This window comes from Hordeum vulgare, chromosome 1H, assembly GCF_904849725.1.
Source record: "Hordeum vulgare subsp. vulgare chromosome 1H, MorexV3_pseudomolecules_assembly, whole genome shotgun sequence".
Classification (NCBI taxonomy): Eukaryota; Viridiplantae; Streptophyta; class Magnoliopsida; order Poales; family Poaceae; genus Hordeum; species Hordeum vulgare.
In genome coordinates this window covers 506,063,860-506,086,297 of record NC_058518.1, presented here as the reverse complement: position 1 = coordinate 506,086,297, position 22,438 = coordinate 506,063,860, and the positions used below count along the sequence as shown (strand labels likewise).

Sequence of the window (22,438 nt, the reverse complement as noted above, 5' to 3'; positions counted from 1 at the left end):
CCGCCAAGGCACTGTGGTACGATCGTTATCCGCGGTTGGAAATCCATGGATGGCCAGGCCAATTTCTCAGCCAGATCAATCAGTCACTCGTTTCCTCCGAGAGGCCAGTGGCCACGCCATACATATAATTTTCCTCCGCGTCTATCCACTCCACGTACGTCACATGAAGAACACGATGAATAGTGCTCGAGGTCGTGGTCAGATGTTGGTGGGCGCAAGCGACTGAAGCTTGCACGCAAGCAACTGAGTACCACACCATCGCTCGCACGCAGATGAAGACCAGCCAGCTGGGTTTGTGTCGTCGCTGCCGGCGGCATGGTCGGACGTACCGTTGTTAAGCGCTACCAACGATATAAATACACACCCAAGATGACACAACGTACCAAGTATACTGTAGTAGTGGTAGTACTAGCAGCCAACTCTCATTAATTGTCATATAGCGCCACCGCCGATACGTCGGTACGTACGTGCGTAGCCGAGGATCACCGGTTAAGACACCCACCACCGCGCGCGGCACCGCCGATCGATCGACAAGCGACAACAGACGCACGCACACCATGTCGTCGCCGGCGCCGGGAAGCGTCGCGAGCCGGTGGCGCGAGCTGCAGGGCGCGGGGTCGTGGGACGGGCTGCTGGACCCGCTGGACCGGGACCTGCGGGCCTCCGTCATCGCGTACGGCGAGCTCGCGGAGGCGGCCTACGACGGGTTCAACTCGCAGCGCCGCTCGCCGCACGCCGGCGCGTGCATCTACGGCCACGCCGACCTGCTCGCGGCCGCCGGCGTGTCCAACGCGGGCCACTACGCCGTCACCAAGTTCATCTACGCCACCAGCGGGTTCTTCCTCGTGTCCACGACGGGGACGTCCGTGCCCGACGCCTTCTTCGTGCTGCCGCTGCCGGCGCTGCTGGAGGAGCCGTGGTGCCGGGAGTCCAACTGGATGGGGTACGTCGCCGTGGCCACCGACGAGGGAGTGGCCGCCTTGGGCCGGCGCGACATCGTCGTGGCCTGGCGCGGCACTGTGGAGAGCCTCGAGTGGGTCAACGATCTGGACTTCACGCCGACGTCGGCCGCGCCCGTGCTCGGCTCGGCGGCTGGTGATTTCGACTCCGCCGTGGTGCACCACGGGTTCTTGTCGGTGTACACGTCCAGCGATGAGGATTCCAAGTTCAACCAGCAGAGCGCCAGGGATCAGGTGAGCGTTGCTTGCTTTGCTATGCTTGATTGCTGGAAGAGACAACCACGAGTCAAGCATGCATATGCAATTATGCATGCATGTAATGAAACGTGCACTCTTTTCTAAAAAAATGTATGGAAAAGTACACATTCTTTCATCTACAAATCATACACAGGATCAGGTTTTTACCAGTGGATTCGTATGCTAGAACCTTCCCCGAAAAAACTGAAACAGAAAGGCTCATTTTTATAAAGAATACTTTGAATTGACAATTCACAAAATGTTTGTACTGAAGTATAACTATTTATTTACAAAGGTTATTTTTGAGCAGTTATTAGAGCATGCACAACTCTAGCACTCACAGTTTAGGCCCTACGGCAGATACATATGTTTTATCTCTATATTCATATTAGGGCATTTCCAAAGCTATCCCCTAAAACAGAAACAACTATCTATCCGGGACTCCGTCCATACGCGTCGGCTGACATGATACGGGAAGGGGTCATCCAACCATACCTCAAACGTTTGTCTATATCGATGTTGAAAATATATAGCAGTGACCTTTAATTTTGCCAAATATCTAACAAGGCCAAATCGACATTATGCCAAATGAAATAAACTTTCCGCCAAACTTTCCGCCAACATCTAACATGTCCAATTCAAACATCTATCAAATGAAATCAACTTTCCACCAATATCTATCATGGCGAAACCAACCTTCCGTCAAATGAAATCAATTTTCCGCCAACCTTCTGCCAAATAACAACCGATGTGGGTACATGGTGGGGCTCCCGCAGACCTTTCAAAAGTTTCTTTTCGGTTTACCGGAATTCAACCAAGTGGATGCGTCTACGGACAAATACAAATCCATGTTGGATGGCAAACTACGCTCGGACAACTCAATCTGGATGGTGCATGCGTTTTGACGGACGGCGTGGGAGATGTCCTTACTAAGCTCCTTTCACCTTATTCTTAGCACCACCTATATGGACTTGATTTTTGTACCTAAAATTGATAAAATGTATATATAATTAAGAATTAGTTTGTTTAGTTTGGCCTTAATTAAAGCTTAAAACAGTCGCTAAGGATTTTGATAGCGTATTTCTCTTTTCCGTGTCAATTACTCACTCCGTTCCTCAATACAAGTCTTTCTAGAGATTCTAGTACAAACTACATAGGAAGCATAATGAATAAATCTATACTTTAAAATATAGCTATATGCATCCAGCGGAGTGCGAGTGATCAGGTGGGCGTTACTTGCTTTGCTATGCTTGATTGCTGGAAGATACGACCACGAATCAAGCATGCATATGCAATTATGCATGCATGTATCGAAAAGTACACTCTTTTCTCAAAAAATGTATGGAAAAGTACACATTCTTTAATCTACAAGTCATCCATAGGATCTGGTTTTACCAGTGGTCTTGTATAGAACCTTCCCCAAAAAACTGAAAGAGAAAATCTCACTTTCGTAAAGAATACTTTGAAATGATAATTCACAAAATGTTTTGTAATAAAGTATAACTATTTATGTACAAAGGTCAATTTTCATGCATAACCCTACTCACAGTTTTAGGCCGTAAGGCAGATACATAGGTTTTAACTTTATATTCACATTACGGCATCTCCAACGCTATCCCCTAAAACAAAAACAATTATCCATCCGGGACCGCATCCGGACGCATCGGCTGACACGATGTGGGAGCCCGCCATCCAATGATAACCCAAACGTCTGTGTATACGAATTTAGAAAATGTATAGCAATGACCTTTCGTCAAATATCTAACATGGCCAAATCAACCGTCCACCAAATGAAATCAACTTTCCACCAACATCTAACATGGCCAATCCAAACATCCGTCAAATGAAATCAACTTTCTGCCAATATCTAACATGGCCAAGCCAACCTTCCGCGAACTGAAATCAATTTTCCGCCAACCTTCCGCCAAATAAGAACCGACGTGGGTACATGGTGGTTTTGATTGGCCAGGTGAATGTCCAGACTCCTGCAAATCATCCCAAAGTTTTTTTTACAGTTTACCGGAATTCAACGAAGTGGACGTGTCTGCAGGCAAATCCAAATCCATGTTGGATGGCAAACTACTTTCAGACAACTCAGTCCGGACGGATCCATGTGTTTTGAGGGGCGACATCGGAGATTCTCTTACTAAGCTTCTTTCACCATATTCTTAGCAGCAACTATATGGACCAGATTTTTAATCTAAAATCGATAAACTGTATATAAACTAAAAATTAGTTTGTTTAGTTTGGCGTTAATTAAAGATTACAACAATCGATAAGGATTTCGATAGAGTATTTATCCTCCCCCGTATCAATTAGCATCGGTGCTACACACCATTTCTCACCTCTAGCATGTAGCATCCACTTAACACATAGGGATGCAGATACTATTAAGGGAGTGGGGTAACACATTCGTTAGTGTTTTCCTTTTTGAGAAACGGAAGTGCTTTAGTATTGATGAGGGTCAGACATACTGGCAGGCAGCCACATTTAACACTTGAAAAGTTGGAAGGTAGGTTTGCTAGAAGAGATGGTTTTTGTTGTTGAAATGTCAGCAAATTTAGATCTGATCTACTCCCTCCGTTCCTAAATATAAGTCTTTAAAAAGGTTTCATTAGTGAACAACATACGGATGTATATAGATATACTTTAGAGTGTAGATTCACTCATTTTGCTTTGTATGTAGACCCCTAGTGAAATATCTTAAAAGACTTATATTTAGGAACGGAGGGAGTATAGTGTAGTACTATGACGCGAAGCTCGATCTGGACCGGACACCTTGGAGAATCTCCGGCAGCGTGTCGTACGTTGATTCCTTCCAGAATTGGATCTCCCAACATTCAAAGTTTGTTGGACACACATGAAAGCTGCGTGTGCTGTTGCAATAATTCTCCAATTTATAATTCCCTAAAAAAGCTTCTGTTTAATTCAGCTGTCTATAGCTCGATTGAGTACTTGTTGATCAAGCGTGCACGCATGGATGCCACATGCATGCAGGTCATGGAGGAGGTCCGGAGGCTGATGGAGGCGCACAAGGAGGAGGTGACCAGCATCACCGTCACGGGCCACAGCCTCGGCGCGTCGCTGGCGACCCTCAACGCAGTCGACATCGTCTCCCACGGCGTCAACGTGCCGCCCTCCTCACCGCAGCAGCAGCCGCCGTGCCCGGTGACGGCGATCCTCTTCGCGAGCCCGCACGTAGGCGACGACAACTTCAAGTCGGCCTTCGCCTCGTTCCCTGACCTCCGCGCTCTTCATGTGAGGAACGCCGGCGACGTGGTGCCCCTCTACCCGCCGATCGGGTACGTGGACACGGCCACGGCTGCGCTGCCGGTGGACACGGGCCGGTCGCCGTACCTGCGGCAGCCGGGCACCGTGCAGACGCGCCACAACCTCGAGTGCTACTTGCACGGCGTCGCCGGGTTCCAGGGCGCCGGCGGCGGGTTCAAGCTGGAGGTGGACCGCGACGTGGCCCTGGTGAACAAGGGCGCTGATGCGCTCAAGGATAAGTATCCCGTGCCTCCCAACTGGCATGTCATCAACAACAAGTCCATGGTGAGGGGCCCCGATGGTCACTGGAAGCTCAGGGACTTCGAGGAGACCTGATTGAGATGCATATGTGATGCCACATGCCAAGGCCAGCTACAATTAATGCCGACATGCTTAGTTTATGTCAAATAAAAATGGATTTTTAAATTTATTTACAAGAAATACAAATATGCCGTCATACAATAATAATAATAGCAATTTTGAGTTGAATGATAATAATAATAATGAGATGTTCAGTTGTATGTCAGAAAGCTTGTATCAGAAAGCTTGTGATCACTTGTGAGCATAAGGTGTTCCAATTATAGTTTGGTGTCAATACCACTAGTACCTTAATTTTACTAAACTGTTTGCTGAAATAGAATCCAACTCAAAGTTCGTAGGATGTCTACCTAGAAATTCAAGTCGCGATCCAGCAGTCGCCGGGGAAAAAGATTGTGTGGCCATCCTCGACGCGGCCGATCTCCGTGTGAAGAAGAGCCTCACGTTCTGTGATGGCGCACTCCCCCAACGAGAGACGTTCCACCTTGTCTTGTATGATGGTGACGAAGCCCCTTTGGATGTAAGTCTCCTTCCGTAGGGGGATATCGTCTATGTGGGCCGTTGGATTCAATTCGTATGCCACATCATGCAGGTAGGTATGCACGAAGCGGTGCACAATACGGGTTGCAGTACATGAGAGCGACATGCAAGGAGAAGTGGTACATCGAAGTGCCTCCATGGGAGCTCTCGTTCTCGCCGCATCACCTTCGTATGAGACTGAAACTATTCATGCAACCCCCTTCGTTTCTCCTCCCGCCTCAGATATCAAAGGTGGAAGGGGATGGGTGGGGGTGGAGTATCTGGCGGTGGTCGCGAGGGGCGATGTACTGAAGAGGAGATGCTTCACGAGATGTGCTCGTGGTCCCCAAATTCAAGCGAGCTCTACAATGAATCGCTCTAGCTGGTGTTGGAGGCAACAAACTGGGAGAAGGCAGTGAAGTGTCGATCGAGATCTGCTACTAGGTGATGCTGGAGGAAGAATACCCAAATCCGGCGCAACAGAAGTGCTACGCCACTACCGGACACATGCTGTGGTTCCTCTCGCCCCGGAGGAGGATGCATAGGTGGTGGTGATGGCGATGTCGACACATGGAAGCCAGGTGATGCCCATCATGCTGGATGACGACGATATGGTGGTGCCGAGGTGGAGGGTAACCCATGGGAGGTAACTCAACTACCTCGCTGGTCCCTCACCCCATTTTTGTTTTCCGCTATACAAGGATCGAGGCCCTCACTCGTGCTACATATGAGGATTAGGGACCATCTTGGCTTATACTCATGTTTGCCTATTGGTACGGGAGGACTCTAACAAATAGATCATCAATTCGTCGTCGAGCTCAGTTTTGGTCCCCTTCCTACACTGTTCATTCTCATATATCTCCCCCGACTAAATATTTAAAATCTCTCATTCAATTTCGGGCTGATGTCTATGAGGGGCCATCTCCTAGTTCATGGCGCAGTTGTAATCATATTAAATCATGTCATAACATTAATACTTTGAGCACTCTTTGTTACGAAAGAGGGATGTCTTGATCTGATTAACTAGATTCGATTAATGTTCTAGTAGATTTTTCCCAAGGTGTTTTCCATTTGCCAATTTCCTTTAGGAATGGAGATAGAGATATCACAGATTTAAGAGATTATCTTCCTATTTTGATATGTAGTGATAGTTGTGATTTTGTGATCAACTTTGGACAATTAGTCCAAAATCATTTAACTATCGATAATTTCCTAGCAATTCTAGTATTGTTATCAAAGGATGTGCCTGGATTTTGATTGGGAATTGAAAGTTGAGCTTAGGAGGGAATTTCCCACTACTGCTCAAATTTGGGTGGGCCAAATGAAGTCTGGGCCATGAACGACCTTCATTTTTTTTATTTTTGTCTCTCTCTTCAGATATGTATAATAAGTTTATGGTTTTTTTTATATATTTTGACTCTCTGCATTTCCCCATTTTGGAAGAGACAGGGATAGATCCCAAGCTAAAAAACTTAGGGTTTAGCTAGTGCAATAAGGGAGAGTGCCTTCCGTGGCTAGGGCTGGCGGTGGAAACAATTGGCAAGTCAAACATAGTAGATGTGGATTTAAGTACCTATACCATTAGAGGAGGTTTCATGGGGATGGTTCCCACGGGCTGATGTCTACTACACAACTTTATTCTTGTATACGTTGTTGGGCCTCTAAGTGCAGAGTTTTATAGGACAACATCAATTTTTTCTCAAGTGGATGACATAAGATTTATCTATCCATGGAAGGTGTAGGATGAAGATAGTCTCTCTCAAACAACCATGTAATCAAATATAAAAACCTTTTGTGTCCGCAACACATCCAATACAATGATAAATTGTATAGGTGCGCTAGTTTGGTGAAGAGATGGTGATACAAGTGTAATATGGATAGTAAAAATAGGTTTTTGTAATCTTAAAAATAAATACAGCAATGTAACAAGTAATAAAAAAGAGCATAAATGGTATTGCAATGCTTAGAAATAATGCCTAGGGTTCATACTTTCACTAGTGCAATTTCTCAACAATGCTAACATAATAGAATCCTATGATCAACCCTCAACGTGCGGCAAAGAATCACTCAAAAGTTCATATCTAGCGGAGAACATAAAATTAAATTGTTGTAGGTAGTAGAACCACCTCAAAGCTATTCTTTTCGATGAATCTATTGAGCTATTCCTATGAGTGTCACTAACAGCCCTAGAGTTTGTACTAGATATTCCAATGATACACATCAAGTATCCGTGGATTAATTATTCGACATGCATAAAAAAATTAGATTCATCATATTCAATCCAACACAAATAACTTCAACGAGTAGCGCACGATTTCTATTGAAGAAAGTAGGATAAGAACGCGTGCCAACCCATATGCATAGATGATCCTAATGTTACCTCGGAAATCTGCAATTTGAATACCAAAACATATATCAAGTGAATCAATAGAACATCCCATTGTCACCATAGATATCCACATGAAAGACATACATCAAGTGCTCTCAAATCCAATATCCAATCCGACATAACAAAACCTCAAAGTGAAAGATTCTCATCACAACAAGATAGCAAGGGACGAACACCATATCATTCAACTATTTAACAAAGCCTGTGATACATCAAGATCGTGACATCTCAAGAACACGAGAGAGAGAGAGAGAGAGAGAGAGAGAGAGAGAGAGAGAGAGAGAGAGGGAGGGAGAGGGAGAGGGAGAGGGAGAGGGAGAGAGAGAGAGAGAGAGAGATCAAACTCATAGCTACTCGTACATACCCTCAGCCCCGAGGGTGAACTACTCCCACTTTGTCATGGAAACCGTATGGACGATGAAGATGGCCTCCGATGATGATTGCCCCCTTTGGCAAGGTGCCAAAACAGGGCCGAGATGAGATTTCTTTAGTACAGAGGCTTGCGGCGACATAGCGGAAATTTTAGGTTTGTTTCTAAGGGTTACACTGGTAGAAAAAGAGGCTTCCGTCCAGCCCCATAAGTCGCGAAACTGTAGGAACCGCGACTAATGAATTCTTTAGTCGCGGTTCAGAAGACGAACCGCGACCAAAGGCCTGGGCCCAGGGCGCTCGGTGGCCAGCTGGTGCACGTGAGGGGCTTTAGTCGCGGTTGGCCAGGCCAACCGCGACTAAAGGCCTTTAGTCGCGGTTGGCCACGCCAACCGCGACTAAATCTCATCCCCTATATATACCAGTTCAGCACACTCACTTAGCCATTTGGTGCCACTTCTCTTCACAAGCTTCACAAGGGGGTGTAGGTTTGCTTTTGGTTCCTCTTATGCACACAAGGTGTTTGATGAAATGCCCCAAGAGCGTGAAACAAACATGATATGAAGTGTTGGAGCCACACTTGAGGTTCCTCATTTATTTTTTCCTCCTCGATCGCGGTTAGCAACTTGAACCTTTCATGCATGTGTGTCATTGATAAAATATGCATGTGTGTTGTTCATTGTTTAATTTCTATTGTTTATAGCTAGTTAGTTTAACAAATGCATGATGGTTAATTATATATTTTATATTATAATAATGCAGATGAATCGGCAATGGATGTACGGTAACCGACTCTCCCGCGAGTTCACTACGGGTTTGAAAGATTTCCTCGTAGTGGCTAATGCGAACAAGCAGAAGGGTTTTGTTATCTGTCCATGTGTTGACTGTAAGAATCAGAAGGGTTACTCTTCCTCAAGAGAAGTTCACCTGCACCTGCTTCGACACGGTTTCATGCCAAGCTATAATTGTTGGACCAAGCATGGAGAAAGAGGGGTTATAATGGAAGAAGATGAAGAAGGGGATGATTTCATCGATGAAAGCTATCTTGCTCATTTCGGTGATACTTTCATGGAGGATGCTGAAGGTGAAGGGGAAGGTGAAGGGGAAGGTGAAGGTGAAGAAGAGGCACGTGATGAGACCGTTGATGATCTTGGTCGGACCATTGCTGATGCACGGAGACGCTGCGAAACTGAAAAGGAGAGGGAGAATTTGGATCACATGTTAGAGGATCACAGAAAGTCGTTGTACCCCGGATGCGATGATGGTCTGAAAAAGCTGGGCTGCACACTGGATTTGCTGAAATGGAAGGCACAGGCAGGTGTAGCTGACTCGGCATTTGAAAACTTGCTGAAAATGTTGAAGAATATGTTTCCAAAGAATAACGAGTTGCCCGCCAGTACGTACGAAGCAAAGAAGGTTGTCTGCCCTCTAGGTTTAGAGGTTCTGAAGATACATGCATGCATCAACGACTGCATCCTCTACCGCGGTGAATACGAGAATTTGAATGAATGCCCGGTATGCACTGCATTGCGTTATAAGATCAGAGGCGATGACCCTGGTGACGATGTTGAGGGCGAGAAACCCAGGAAGAGGGTTCCCGCCAAGGTGATGTGGTATGCTCCTATAATACCACGGTTGAAACGTCTGTTCAGGAACAAAGAGCATGCCAAGTTGTTGCGATGGCACAAAGAGGACCGTAAGTCGGACGGGGAGTTGAGACACACCGCAGATGGAACGCAATGGAGAAAGATCGACAGAGAGTTCAAAGATTTTGCAGCTGACGCAAGGAACATAAGATTTGGTCTAAGTACAGATGGCATGAATCCTTTTGGCGAGCAGAGCTCCAGCCATAGCACCTGGCACGTGACTCTATGCATCTACAACCTTCCTCCTTGGTTGTGCATGAAGCGGAAGTTCATTATGATGCCAGTGCTCATCCAAGGTCCGAAGCAACCCGGCAACGACATCGATGTGTACCTAAGGCCATCAGTTGATGAACTTTTAAGCTGTGGGGCAGACCTGGTGTCCGTGTGTGGGATGAGCACAAAGAAGAGGAATTTGACCTACGAGCGTTGCTTTTCGTAACCATCAACGATTGGCCTGCTCTTAGTAACCTTTCGGGACTGTCAAATAAGGGATACAATGCATGCAGGCACTGCTTACATGAGACTGAAAGTGTACATTTGCCAAATTGTAAGAAGAACGTGTACCTTGGGCATCGTCGATTTCTTCCGAAAATTCATCCAGTAAGAAAGAAAGGCAAGCATTACAACGGCAAGGCAGATCACCGGCCGAAGCCTGCGGAACGCACTGGTGCTGAGGTATTTGATATGGTCAAGGATTTGAAAGTCATCTTTGGAAAGGGTCCTGGCGGACAATCAGTTCCGAAGGGAGCTGACGGGCACGCAGCCATGTGGAAGAAGAAATCTATATTCTGGGAGCTAGAATATTGGAAAGTCCTAGAAGTCCGCTCTGCAATCGACGTGATGCACGTTACGAAGAATATTTGCGTGAACCTCCTAAGCTTCTTGGGCGTGTATGGGAAGACAAATGATACAAAGGAAGCACGGCAGGACCAACAACGTTTGAAAGACACTGATGACCGGCATCCGAAATGGTTTCAAGGTCGTGCCAGCTACGCTCTGACCAAAGAAGAGAAGGTCATCTTTTTTGAATGCCTGAGCAGTATGAAGGTCCCGTCTGGATTCTCGTCCAATATAAAGGGAATAATAAACATGGCGGAGAAAAAGTTCCAAAACCTGAAGTCTCACGACTGCCACGTGATTATGACGCAATTGCTTCCGATTGCTTTGAGGGGGCTCCTGCCGGAAAATGTTCGAGTAGCCATTGTGAAGCTATGTGCATTCCTCAATGCAATCTCTCAGAAGGTAATCAATCCAGAAGTTCTACCACAGTTACAGAACGATGTGATCCAATGTCTTGTCAGTTTCGAGTTGGTGTTCCCGCCATCCTTCTTCAATATTATGACGCACCTCTTGGTTCACCTAGTCGAAGAGATTTTCATTCTCGGTCCTGTATTTCTACACAATATGTTCCCCTTCGAGAGGTTCATGGGAGTATTAAAGAAATATGTTCGTAACCGTGCTAGGCCAGAAGGAAGCATCGCCAAGGGCTATGGAAATGAGGAGGTAATTGAGTTTTGTGTTGACTTTGTTCCTGACCTTAAGCCGATTGGTCTTCCTCGATCGCGGCACGAGGGGAGACTAAGTGGAAAAGGCACGATCGGAAGGAAATCAACGATATGTATGGACGGCCATTCTCTGACTGAAGCACACCACACTGTACTGACCAATTCCAGCTTGGTGGCTCCGTACTTTGAGAAACACAAGAATATTTTACGCTCGGACAACCCGGGGAAGCCTGAATCCTGGATTAGGAAGGCCCACATGGAGACTTTCGGCAGTTGGTTGAGAAAACATTTAATGAATGACAATGATGTTGTAGATCAGCTGTACATGTTGGCCAAGACACCATGTTCGACTATAACGACTTTCCAAGGGTACGAGATAAATGGGAATACATTTTACACGATCGCCCAAGATAAAAAGAGCACCAACCAAAACAGTGGTGTCCGCTTTGATGCAGCAACCGATAATGGGCAAAAGGTCACATATTATGGTTACATAGAGGAGATATGGGAACTTGACTATGGACCCTCCTTTAAGGTCCCTTTGTTCCGGTGCAAATGGTTCAAGCTAACAGGAGGTGGGGTAAAGGTGGACCAGCAATACGGAATGACAATGGTGGATTTCAACAATCTTGGTTACCTTGACGAACCATTCGTCCTAGCGAAAGATGTCGCTCAGGTTTTCTATGTGAAGGACATGAGTAGCAAACCGAGGAAACGGAAAGATAAGAAAACGATCAGTACATCATGCGATGATCCAAAGCGCCACATTGTTCTTTCAGGGAAAAGAAACATCGTGGGAGTGGAGGACAAGACAGACATGTCAGAAGATTATAATATGTTTGCTGAAATTCCGCCCTTCAAAGTGAACACCGACCCAAGCATTAAGTTAAATGATGAGGATGCTCCATGGATACGGCACAATCGTAAGCAAGCAGGGACACAAGGGAAGAAATGATGTGTAATAATTTATTGTACCAAATTTTGTTGAATGGATCATGTGAATTATATTACTCGTGATGTGTTTGGTGTCCATTTTCGAATGATTCGAGATACCACTGATGATACATGAAATTTGGAGTGATTTAGTCATACTCCTGCCTAGGCGTATAATATGCATACTCGTAGTCTTCATAGCCGCCGCCGTTGTACTGGTAGTCGTCGCCTTCTAAGTTGCCGCCGTCGTCGTCGCTGCTGTCGTCGCTGTCGTCGGGCGGCGCTCGTGGCTCGAACTGAGGGTAGCGCAGGCGGGGGATATCGCCGGCCGTGATGTAGTCCATGACGCTCTGCAGAGTCCGGCCGTACCACCATAGCCGACGGCCGCCTCGTGGAAGTTCCCAGGAGGCAGACCGTCCTCCTCATACCTGGCGAGCGCCCTCTCACGCCGATTGATGAAGAAGGCGTCCCAAGTATGCTGGTTATCGGGATGCCAGCGGGGATTCATCCGCTGCTCCGGCGTGAGGTCGAGGTAGTAGTGGTTCGTGATGGCCGCCCGGCGCGCAGTACCCTGAGGGACGGGAGGGACCGGCACGCCGCCGGCGCTTAGGCTCCAGCCGGTGGGGACGCGGTAGCCCGGTGGACAAGGGTAGTTCGAGGCGCAAAGCTCCTCCACCTGCTGGTAGGTTAGAGTGGGTGCGGTGGAAGCCATGAGAGAGTGATGAGAGATTGTAGAGATGAGATAATGCTGGCCAAGCCGGGCTACATATATGTAGTGAGAAATGGCGGGAAAAATGGGAGCGGGAAGACAGGAGGCGGGAAAAAAGTGGCGGGAAGAAAGAGGCGGGAAGACAGGGAAGAAATGGCGGGAAGAAGAGGAATCCAGAGCTGGTCATCTAACCTTTAGTCCCGGCTGGTTGGTGCAACCGGGACTAAATGTGGTTTTTGTGTCATCTAAGAAAACTGTCGGTGGGATAAGGACGTTTGGGTAAGCTTTAGTCCCGGCTGGAGGGTGCAACCGTGATTAAGACAAAGCAGATTTATTTTTTGATATATTATTTGTATTTTTAACATTTTGAATTGAATTAGTTTTATTTTTCTTAATTTTTTGATATATTATTTGTATTTTTAGAATTTTGAATTGAGTTAGTTTTATTTTTCTGAATTTTTTGATATAATTTTTGTGTTTTTAACATATTGAATTGAATTAGTTTTATTTTTCTGAATTTTTTGATATATTATTTGTATTTTTAAGATTTTGAAAAAGAAAAGTATTTTGAAAAATACCTTTAGTCGCGGTTGGCCTGGCCAACCGCGACTAAAGGTTGTTGCGCGCGGTAACGCAAAAACCCGCCAAAAAACCCTTTAGTCGCGGTTGGTCTGGCCAACCGCGACTAAAGGGTAACCTTTAGTCGCGGGTCGCCTCCCCAACCGCGACTAAAGGGGGGGCTATAAATACAAGGGCCCGAACCGTCGCCTCCATTTCTCGTCTTCTCCGATCTCTGCCGCGCCGAAGGCCTGCCGCCGTCGCCCTCGCCCTCGACGCCGCCCGCCGTCGCCCTCGCCGCCCGCCGTCGCCCTCGCCCTCGACGCCGCCCGCCGTCGCCCGCCGTCGCCCTCGCCCTCGCCCTCGCCCTCGACGCCGCCCCCTCTCGCCCACGTACGGCGCCGCCGGCCGCTATCACCGGCCTCCCTCGCCCACCGCGCGTGCCGCCTCGCTCGCCCGCCCTCAACGCCGCCGGCCGGCCGGTACTGCCGCGCGCGCACGCGCGCGCCTCTCTCAGTTCTTAGAATTTGTAAAAACTACGAAAAAAAGTTTGTAAAAACTACGGAAAAAAGTTTGTAAAAACTACTTGTAAAGGTTTTGCATTTTTTGTAGCTTTCAATGGTATATTATTTGCCCCATTGTGATAAAATTTGTAAAAACTACGGAAAAAAGTTCTTAGACATTTTAAAACTGACTTAAAACCGTACGGAATTAAAAAAACAAACAACATATAAAATTTTCGTATTTTTTCAACCTTTCCAATGCTATATCATTTGCTCCATTACAGCAAACCATTGAGAAATTAACATCTATATTATTTGCGTCGATCTGGCTAGCCATTTTCAAATAAGCTTTCCAACCTTTTAAACCGTTCACAGTTGGAAGAAACTTTTTGTATGAAAAACTGTGCATTTCCATAACGCCTCCCTCTCCGTGACGCCGTCGTCTGCCGCCCCGTCTCGCGCTCTACCGCGACACCCTCTCCCACCCCTTCCTCGCCCCCTCCTTTTGCCACCGCCCTTTCGCCACCGCCACCGCCACCGCCCCCCTTCTTCACTTAATTAATTTGTTTTTACTACATGTTTTCAGGACTGACATAATGGCGGACGATAGAGCTGACCGATTATGGACAACTATGATCCGGACGGTGAAGCACATATGTTCGGCATCATAAACGGCGATATTCTATATGTGCCGACCGGACAAGAAGAAGATGATATCTCTTCTTATCTGAACCTTGACGGTGAAGATGAAGGGCGCCGTCAGCAAGATGATGCCGAACAAACGTCGATAAACGACGATCTTCAAATGGAAGTAGCAACCACCTCCGGCGCCGAGGTATATATATACATTGAGCCTCTGGTGATACAAACTAACCGATTTGAATAAATATGTGTGTACTAACGCGCGCGACTCTCTTTCTTATTTTAGCCCTCGGCCGGATCGTCGAAACAATCGAGTACGTCGTCAAAGCGTGGCGCAACCAAGACGATGAAACAAGGAGAAACATGCACCATCGAGGTTGTCGACAGTGCAACCGGCAGGCCGCTGGAGCCCCGCAAGAACGCCACCAAGTTTGTCAGCCAATGCGGAGCCGTTGTTAGAGACAACGTCTCGATCACCGTCCAGGAGTGGAATAAGCCAAAGAAGGCACGAATTGCTGGTTTCACTTTTGTCGATAAGAGAACAAAAAAAGATTGCTTCAAGAAGCTTATGGAACATTTCGTTCTACCTCCGGAATACAACAAATTCGATGAGGAGGGTAACAAGATTGAGGAAAACAAGGAGAGGAGGAGGCTAGTCAAACAGTTCGCTCTTCATAAGATGGCCGACGCATTCCGGAAATTCAAGCAAAATCTAGCCCATGACTTTGTCAAGCAGAACAAGACTCCGGATTTCAAAGGACAATATGAGAAACTGAAACATGATTGGCCAGAATTTGTGAAGCAAAAGAAATCGGAGCAGTTCATTCAAATATCGAAAAAAAATAAGGAAATGCGGCTAAGAAGGAGTACAATCATATTATGGGGCCAGGAGGGTATCGCATTTGGGTGCCTAGGTTGGAGAAGATGGAGAACGAGCTGAGGGCGCGAGGAATCCGTCCAGGTACGGAGGGATGGGACCCAAGGGCCAAAAGCTGGTGGTACGGGCATGGGGGAACGCTGAACCCGGAGACAGGGGAGTGTGTTTACCGGGGCAAATTAATTAAACCCACCCAAGCCCTTATTGACGCAATGAGGGATGCTCAAGAGGGGAAGATCAAGTTCAACAGAGAGAACGACGCGCTGACAAAAGCCCTCGGGAATCCTGAACACGGAGGACGTGTACGAGGCATGGGGCACATTCCGTGGAAAATAGGGTTCCCCCAGAATGATGACCCGTACGGTTACAGAAGCCGTAAGAGAAAGATGGATCGGGAAGCAGATGTTGTGGCGCGGTTGGCATCGGAAATGGATGTGATGAAGAAAACCGTGAGTGTACTATTAGCCGAAAGAGATGTAGCTCGGGCGCAGCATGAAGATCATCCAGCGGATCTCGGAAGCCAGCAGCGGAGAAGCAACGTGGCTTCCACGGAGGCCCCACCGGCTGGTGCAGATGCACCGACGATCGAAATTACTGCACCGGAGCCTCTGGTGGTCGAAATTACTGCACCGGAGCCTCCTCGCTACCCCGTGGACGATATAAAGGAGATGAAAGAATGTCATCTGTATTATCCTATCGGGAACATGTCCATGAAGGTAGCCATCGGCAGTGCTTTACCATGTTTACCTGGAGCACTCCACCACAACAACCCCATTCAAGATGGCCATGCTCGTGTCACGGTGGAGGACATAGTCCAAGGGTTTGAGGACCTGGAGATTGACATTGCTACACCTGAAGGGGAGAAAAGACTTGGAGATGTCAAGCGCCATTTCATTCTATGGCAAAAGAAGTTTATCAAGTTTCCAGGCGAGGCGCCAAGGACAACAAGTCCACCCCCCTACGGTGGTGGTGGTGGCGGTGGCGGTGGTGGTGGTGGTGGCGGTTCACCTACACCTCCGTCACGTCAGCCGACGCCCCCCAGTCCACAACGTCCGGCGGGTGATCAGACGCCGCCCCCCAGTCCTCGTCCGGCGGGTGATCAGACGCCGCCCCCCAATCCACCTCCGGCAAAGAAGCAGAAGCAGTCCTGGATTATTAACCCGGACCCTTATGTACCTAAGACCACAAAGGTACCGGAGCCATCACTGAAGCCTCTCCCCACAAGGCCTTGGGAACGTAGTGCCAAGGAAACTGCCGCGGCCGCGGCTGCTGATCATGAGAAATGGAAGGCGGACTGCAAGAAGAAAAGAGAGCCCGAGCCCAAGCCAGTATTTTCTGATGAGCAAAAGAAGTGGGCTAAGTCATTTTTGAGCACACCGTCCCAAGCCGCGAAGAATCTGCCTGACGACTATGCACGTGAACTTCGTAGGCAGGCACTCATGTTGAAGGAGAAGAAAGAGCGGGCGGAGAACCAGGAGAACAAAGCCTTGGAGGAGGCCGAGAAAACGGAATTAGAAAGTAAAAAAAGCGGGAAACGAGTTGCCCAGCTCGGGGAACAAAGTAAACAATCGATTGCCCCGCTTATAGTGAAAGTCGCCGGTCCGGATGACCCCGATATCATAGCAGCTGCGGCAGCACATGGATTGACTGTAACGAGTGCCAGAGAACAAGCGGCCAACTTAGGTATTACTCTTCGTGAACTGTTAGGCCTTGATGAGGCGCCAGTGAAGGAGGTAGTAATTACATATGTGAAGAATGGGCCTCTCGTCGAGCCTGCGCAGGAAGAGGATCTACCTCCACAAATGAAAGGTCTGCTGAAATGGTACAAGGGTTACATAAAAAATAAAAACGCCAAAGAATATATTTATGCGGAAGTTAGATATGAGCATCACTTCAAACATTACTATGTACAAATTCATCTGAGTGAATTGTTCCAGCTTTTCAATCTGCGCGAGCTCGACAAATCTATCATTGGTTGCTACGTTCTGTAAGTGATTTATTTCTACCCCATCTCGTTCATATTGCCTGCACTATATATATGTCCTAACTATATTGTTGTGTCCGCTATTATACATGCAGAATGAAGATTAAGGAATGCAGAGTAAGGAACATCCATGATGTTGGGTTCATTGACCCACACATCGTTAATGGATATGTGTTGGAGCATCACCCCGCCGACATGGAGGCAGACCTGTGGCAGTTTCTTACAAAGTAGGAACTCAAAAGTGATATTCTATTTCCTTACCATTTTGGGTGAGTGTTTCTGTCTTGAGCACATTCTCTTTTGTTTACTCCATGCATGGTATGTGGCCGGCTAATCGATGAGTTATGCATGACGTACTGTGCATGTATCGTGTCCGCAGGTTCCACTGGATTCTGCTAGTAATTAAAGTTGACACCTCAGAATGTCTCGTCCACGACTCTCTGAATATGGAGCCAAAGCTTTGGGGCGGCATGAGAAGAATGCTGCAGAAGTAATTATTTTCATTCATTTGCGCTCTATATCGATCGGCCTATTTCGTTCATTTCCTAATATCAAGTAACTAATAACTCTCTTGTTCATTTAATTTTCTTTGCCTCGTAGGGTTTGGAGACGGTTCGTAGATACAAAGGTCGGTGAATTCAAAAAAGAGCTAGAATTCAAAAGGTCAAAGGCTAAGAATGGTGGGGATATTCAGCCAGCGGGGACCAATCTATGTGGATACTATGTCTGTGAGATGATCCGGAGATACACCTCTGAGCGGGTTCCGAGTGATACCAATGCTCAGAGGAATAACCTCCGGATGATGCTTAGTCCAGAAGCTCGCTTCCGACCACTTCAAGAGGAACTAGCTGGATGGTTCAGGAGGGAAGTCCTCCATCCTAAAGGAGAACACCATTACGAGGACGTAGAACTTTATATGCATTAAATTATGTATGGAAACTTGTTCAAAATTGTATATGGTCATCCGATGATATTGAATATATATTGTATATTCCTCTTGAATTCTTTTTGGTTCTAATTTCAAATTTGTTTGAAATTGTACATTCATATGCATGTATGTAGTACCGTAGAATATGTGAAACTCCTTCAAAATTAAAATAAAGCACAAAAGAAATAAAACAATACAAATTAAACAGAAAACAGGTTTAGGGGAGGGGGGACCTGCGGCGGCCTTTAGTCGCGGTTGGCCAGAAGAACCGCGACTAAAGGTCCTCCGCCCCGACGGCCGCCTGGCGCCCACGTGGACGGGCCTTTAGTTGCGGTTCTTAAGCAACCGCGACTAAGGGGGGGCCTTTAGTCGCGCCTATTTGGTCGCGGTTGCGCAACCGCGACTAATGTCAGTTGCGAACCGCGACCAAAGGCCCTTTTTCCACCAGTGTTACTACATTTATAGAATTTTTCAATGTTGGAATCACGCTAAACGGAGTCATGGGGTGGTCCCAGGCCATGAGGACGCGTCCTAGGGGGGTGGTCGTGCCCTGATGGCTCGGGGGCACCTGGTGGACCCCCTCCGGTGGTTCTTCGCTTTAGTATTTCTTATTTGTTTCAAAAAATTATCCAAAAAGTTTCGAGCGATTTCAAAAACTTTTATTTTCTGCACAAAAACAACTCCACGGTAATTTTGCTGAAAATAGCGTTAGTCTGGGCTAGTTCTAATTAAATTATATAAGATGCATGAAAATCATATAAAAATTATTGTAAATATGGTTAAATATGACATGAATACTTCATAAACTAGACGATGCCCCAAGCGTTGCTGCGAAAAACTTGTTAAATTATATATGGATAAATGTTAAAAAACTAATGTTAATGTAAAAACCATTATAAAAATGTCTTGCTTAATTACATAGAATTTTTTTCATGCATGAGGGTATGTTTTGCATGAAGAGATTAATAAAAAAAGTAACTTATGGCTACATGCATAACTTGATGATGTGACATTGTTGCATGGAGAAGAAAATTGAATAATGGATTCTAGCTATTTAAGAATAGAAGATTATCGATATATTGGAGACGTATAAGGGACGTCCGCCGCTGACCTGTCGCCTGCCACTGGTATGTAGCTTCTTGTGGCGGGCGTGAGTACCTATCTGCCATAGCTTGCTATAGTAGGAGTGGAGGTTCTGCCATAGCGCTTGCCACAGGACTGATAGGGTAGACTATTCCAATTGTTGGCATTGTCGATGACACAAATTACTACAGAATGGATAGTCATATGATCCTCAACATAACTGAACCAGGCTGAATTCATTTTGGCAACAAATTACTACAGAATGGATAGTTATATGATCCTCAACATAACTGAACCAGGCCGAATTCATTTTGGCAACAAACGACCAAATAAGAGTTGAAAATTTTAAATTTTTTTGACTCAAGAAACAAATATCAATGTATGGATCACATCCGTCTTGACATTCTAATTAACAAACAGTTCATCGACTCATATATTAATTACTTAGACCATATTAATAAACATGATCAACGACAACCATCATCAGAATGTCACCGGAGTTGCTCTTCCTTATGGTGATTATCACAAGGGTGTCCAACCTGAGTTCTCTCTTTCCCGACATGAACTCCCACCAGCCGGACCCATAAGCGGATATGCGCTCATCTTATTTTTTCTTGCATCGAACGTTGGTGACACGCCCTGTTGGTCCATGGCGTACTCTAGCGGTGCCGACGACGGGGATGTCCACTCCAGAAAACATCTTCATAGGTAACTTCTGAACTCCCCGTCATTAAGAGAAAATGGAGACCACACAATTTTAGACATCGTACCCTATTTAGTTATGAATAAAAAAAGATAAAAGAATACAGAACATCTCACCATGACTTTTTTGGCGACGTTGGTTTTAGTTAGACGGTGAACAAAGGGCTTCCCCAACAAGGTCACACTAGATCATTACATTGAGGTGACATTCATGGTATCATCCCGAGTGAGCTTCTTCATTCTTTGAGAGAAAATTGCAGAAAAGAATGGACCAACACCATCTTCCGTCTCAACGTCATCATCCTGGTCATCCACGTCATTCAGGATGTCATCATCATTCTGGCTCTCCCCATGGCCCTGGACGTCCTCGTTATTATCATGGCTGTCCTCATCTTCATGGATGTCGTCGTCTTCATGGATATCCTTGTCGTCTTGGTTGTCGAAATAAAATGTCCTTAACTTGTTGATCTATCCTTTTAAGGAAAAGCCTATGCACCCTCCTCCAACGAAATTATTCAGTGCAATGTAGTGCTTCCAGCCATCACCATATTTGATGGTTCTATCCTTTGGTTTACGCACATCCAGTTCATATGTCCGCCTTTGAACATCCTTAGAGTACATAACGTTATTGCATAAATTTTTGAACTCAACCTTTATGTTGCATGGGATACACTATCCAATAGTTGATAATTAACAATAAAGTTAGTAAAACAATTATAAAAATGTTTAGAATTGAATACTAATTGAAGTTAAAGACAATTATCACTGATTTTTGAAATCCCTTTTAAAGAAGAGCCCGAATTGTACTGCAATGTAAAGACTACCTTTGCTTTAAAAGTTAAGACATAGAGTGAATTTTTTTTGGCGAAACGGAAATGACTGAAAGTTTCGCCAAAACATTGTCACTTATTTTCAAATCCCTGTCAATAACATGGTATGCCCATGCACGTGTCATCCATAAGAAAATGCAAACATCATCGCCACTTGTCATATGCACATGCTAATTATCTAGAGGCCGATCCTTGAGGAATCATAGAAGCACTTTGATAAACATATTTGATCTATACCGACTCAATTATGGTCTTAGTGTTTGTTCTGTTAGACAAAAATATCGCATTTTTTGCACTTCATTCAAATAAGAGTTGTACCCAATAATACTCTCTATTGGACGTATGATAATCTCAATTCCCTATATCAATTTGCCTATCCTACCTAAGTCTAAGAATTTGAACCTAATGCAACTCCATCCCTTCCTTCAAAAAAGTTATTACACAACCTAATGCAACCCTATCCCTTCCTTCAAAAAAGTTATTATACAACCTAATGCAACCCCGTCCTTTCCTTCAAAATAAGTATTGGACATATTGAGATATTACAGTGTCACTCAGATTAAACAATATTGATGCAATTCCACTCATATTATAACACCCAAGAACACGAAGATAGTATACCGCAGTTGGCGGTCGAGGAGGAGGACGACGACGGTGGTCGAGGCAGACGACTGGGGGGGGGGGGGGACTTGAGGCAGACGACGACGGTGGTGAATCCAGCGGCGGGCAAGATAGACAACGAGATGGCTAGTAGATCCGACGTGATCACGAAGGCGGATGGGGTGACAAGCAGATCTGGCGACGGTGCAGGTCGAAGTGACGACAATGATGGTCGATACGAACGGCGACGACAGAAGGAGGAGAGGGAAGAGGGGATACGTACTGACCGAAAGAGGGGAGAGTGGAACTAACCGAGAAATTATGACACGTGGAAAAGAAAATAGATTCTGGATGAAAGCGATAGCAGTGGCGAGCGGCTGAGGAAACCCGCCATCATAAAACATTTTAAAACTTGGATTAATTTCGTGCGACTTGCCAAAAGGTAGGTGTGGCGAGCGCAGGACGTCGTCGCCTACCACTCGTTGATGCCGGACGTGACGCAACGTGCGTTTGGTCCTCAATTTTGTTGAATTTTTGCGTGACATCATTGCATGTCCATTTTCAGATGCCGGCAAAAGTTGGGTGAATTTTATGAATGCATGCATGTACTTCATGTGCAACCCATGGGTGTCGGTATGGACGGAAGGGGTGCTACAACGCCATCTTGCAGCTACCCTTCATGAAAAATTTCATTTTTTTCACGCTTCACGATGAACTTCACAAGCCGGCACGTCAAATTTTAAAATTTTCTGACAATCCGTGCTTTTTTTTATGAATTTTCATTCAAAAACCGGCACAAACAGATGCCGGACGTGACGCAACGTGCGTTTGGTCTCCGATTTCGTTGAAATTTTGCGTGGCATCATTGCATGTCCAT

The 22,438-nt window shown here is 46.1% G+C and overlaps 1 protein-coding gene and 1 pseudogene across 1 annotated transcript; both read left to right on the top strand.

The window, feature by feature from the left end:
- The first annotated feature begins 332 nt into the window (after positions 1-332).
- On the top strand, positions 333-4,892 carry LOC123420317 (phospholipase A1-II 7-like). Its single transcript, XM_045107328.1, has 2 exons — positions 333-1,193; positions 4,194-4,892. The coding sequence occupies exons 1-2, from the start codon at positions 558-560 to the stop codon at positions 4,800-4,802; spliced, it is 1,245 nt and encodes a 414-aa protein (XP_044963263.1). The 5' UTR covers positions 333-557; the 3' UTR covers positions 4,803-4,892.
- Positions 4,893-8,838: 3,946 nt separating this feature from the next.
- LOC123420303 lies at positions 8,839-12,122 on the top strand (annotated as a pseudogene).
- Positions 12,123-22,438: the final 10,316 nt, after the last annotated feature.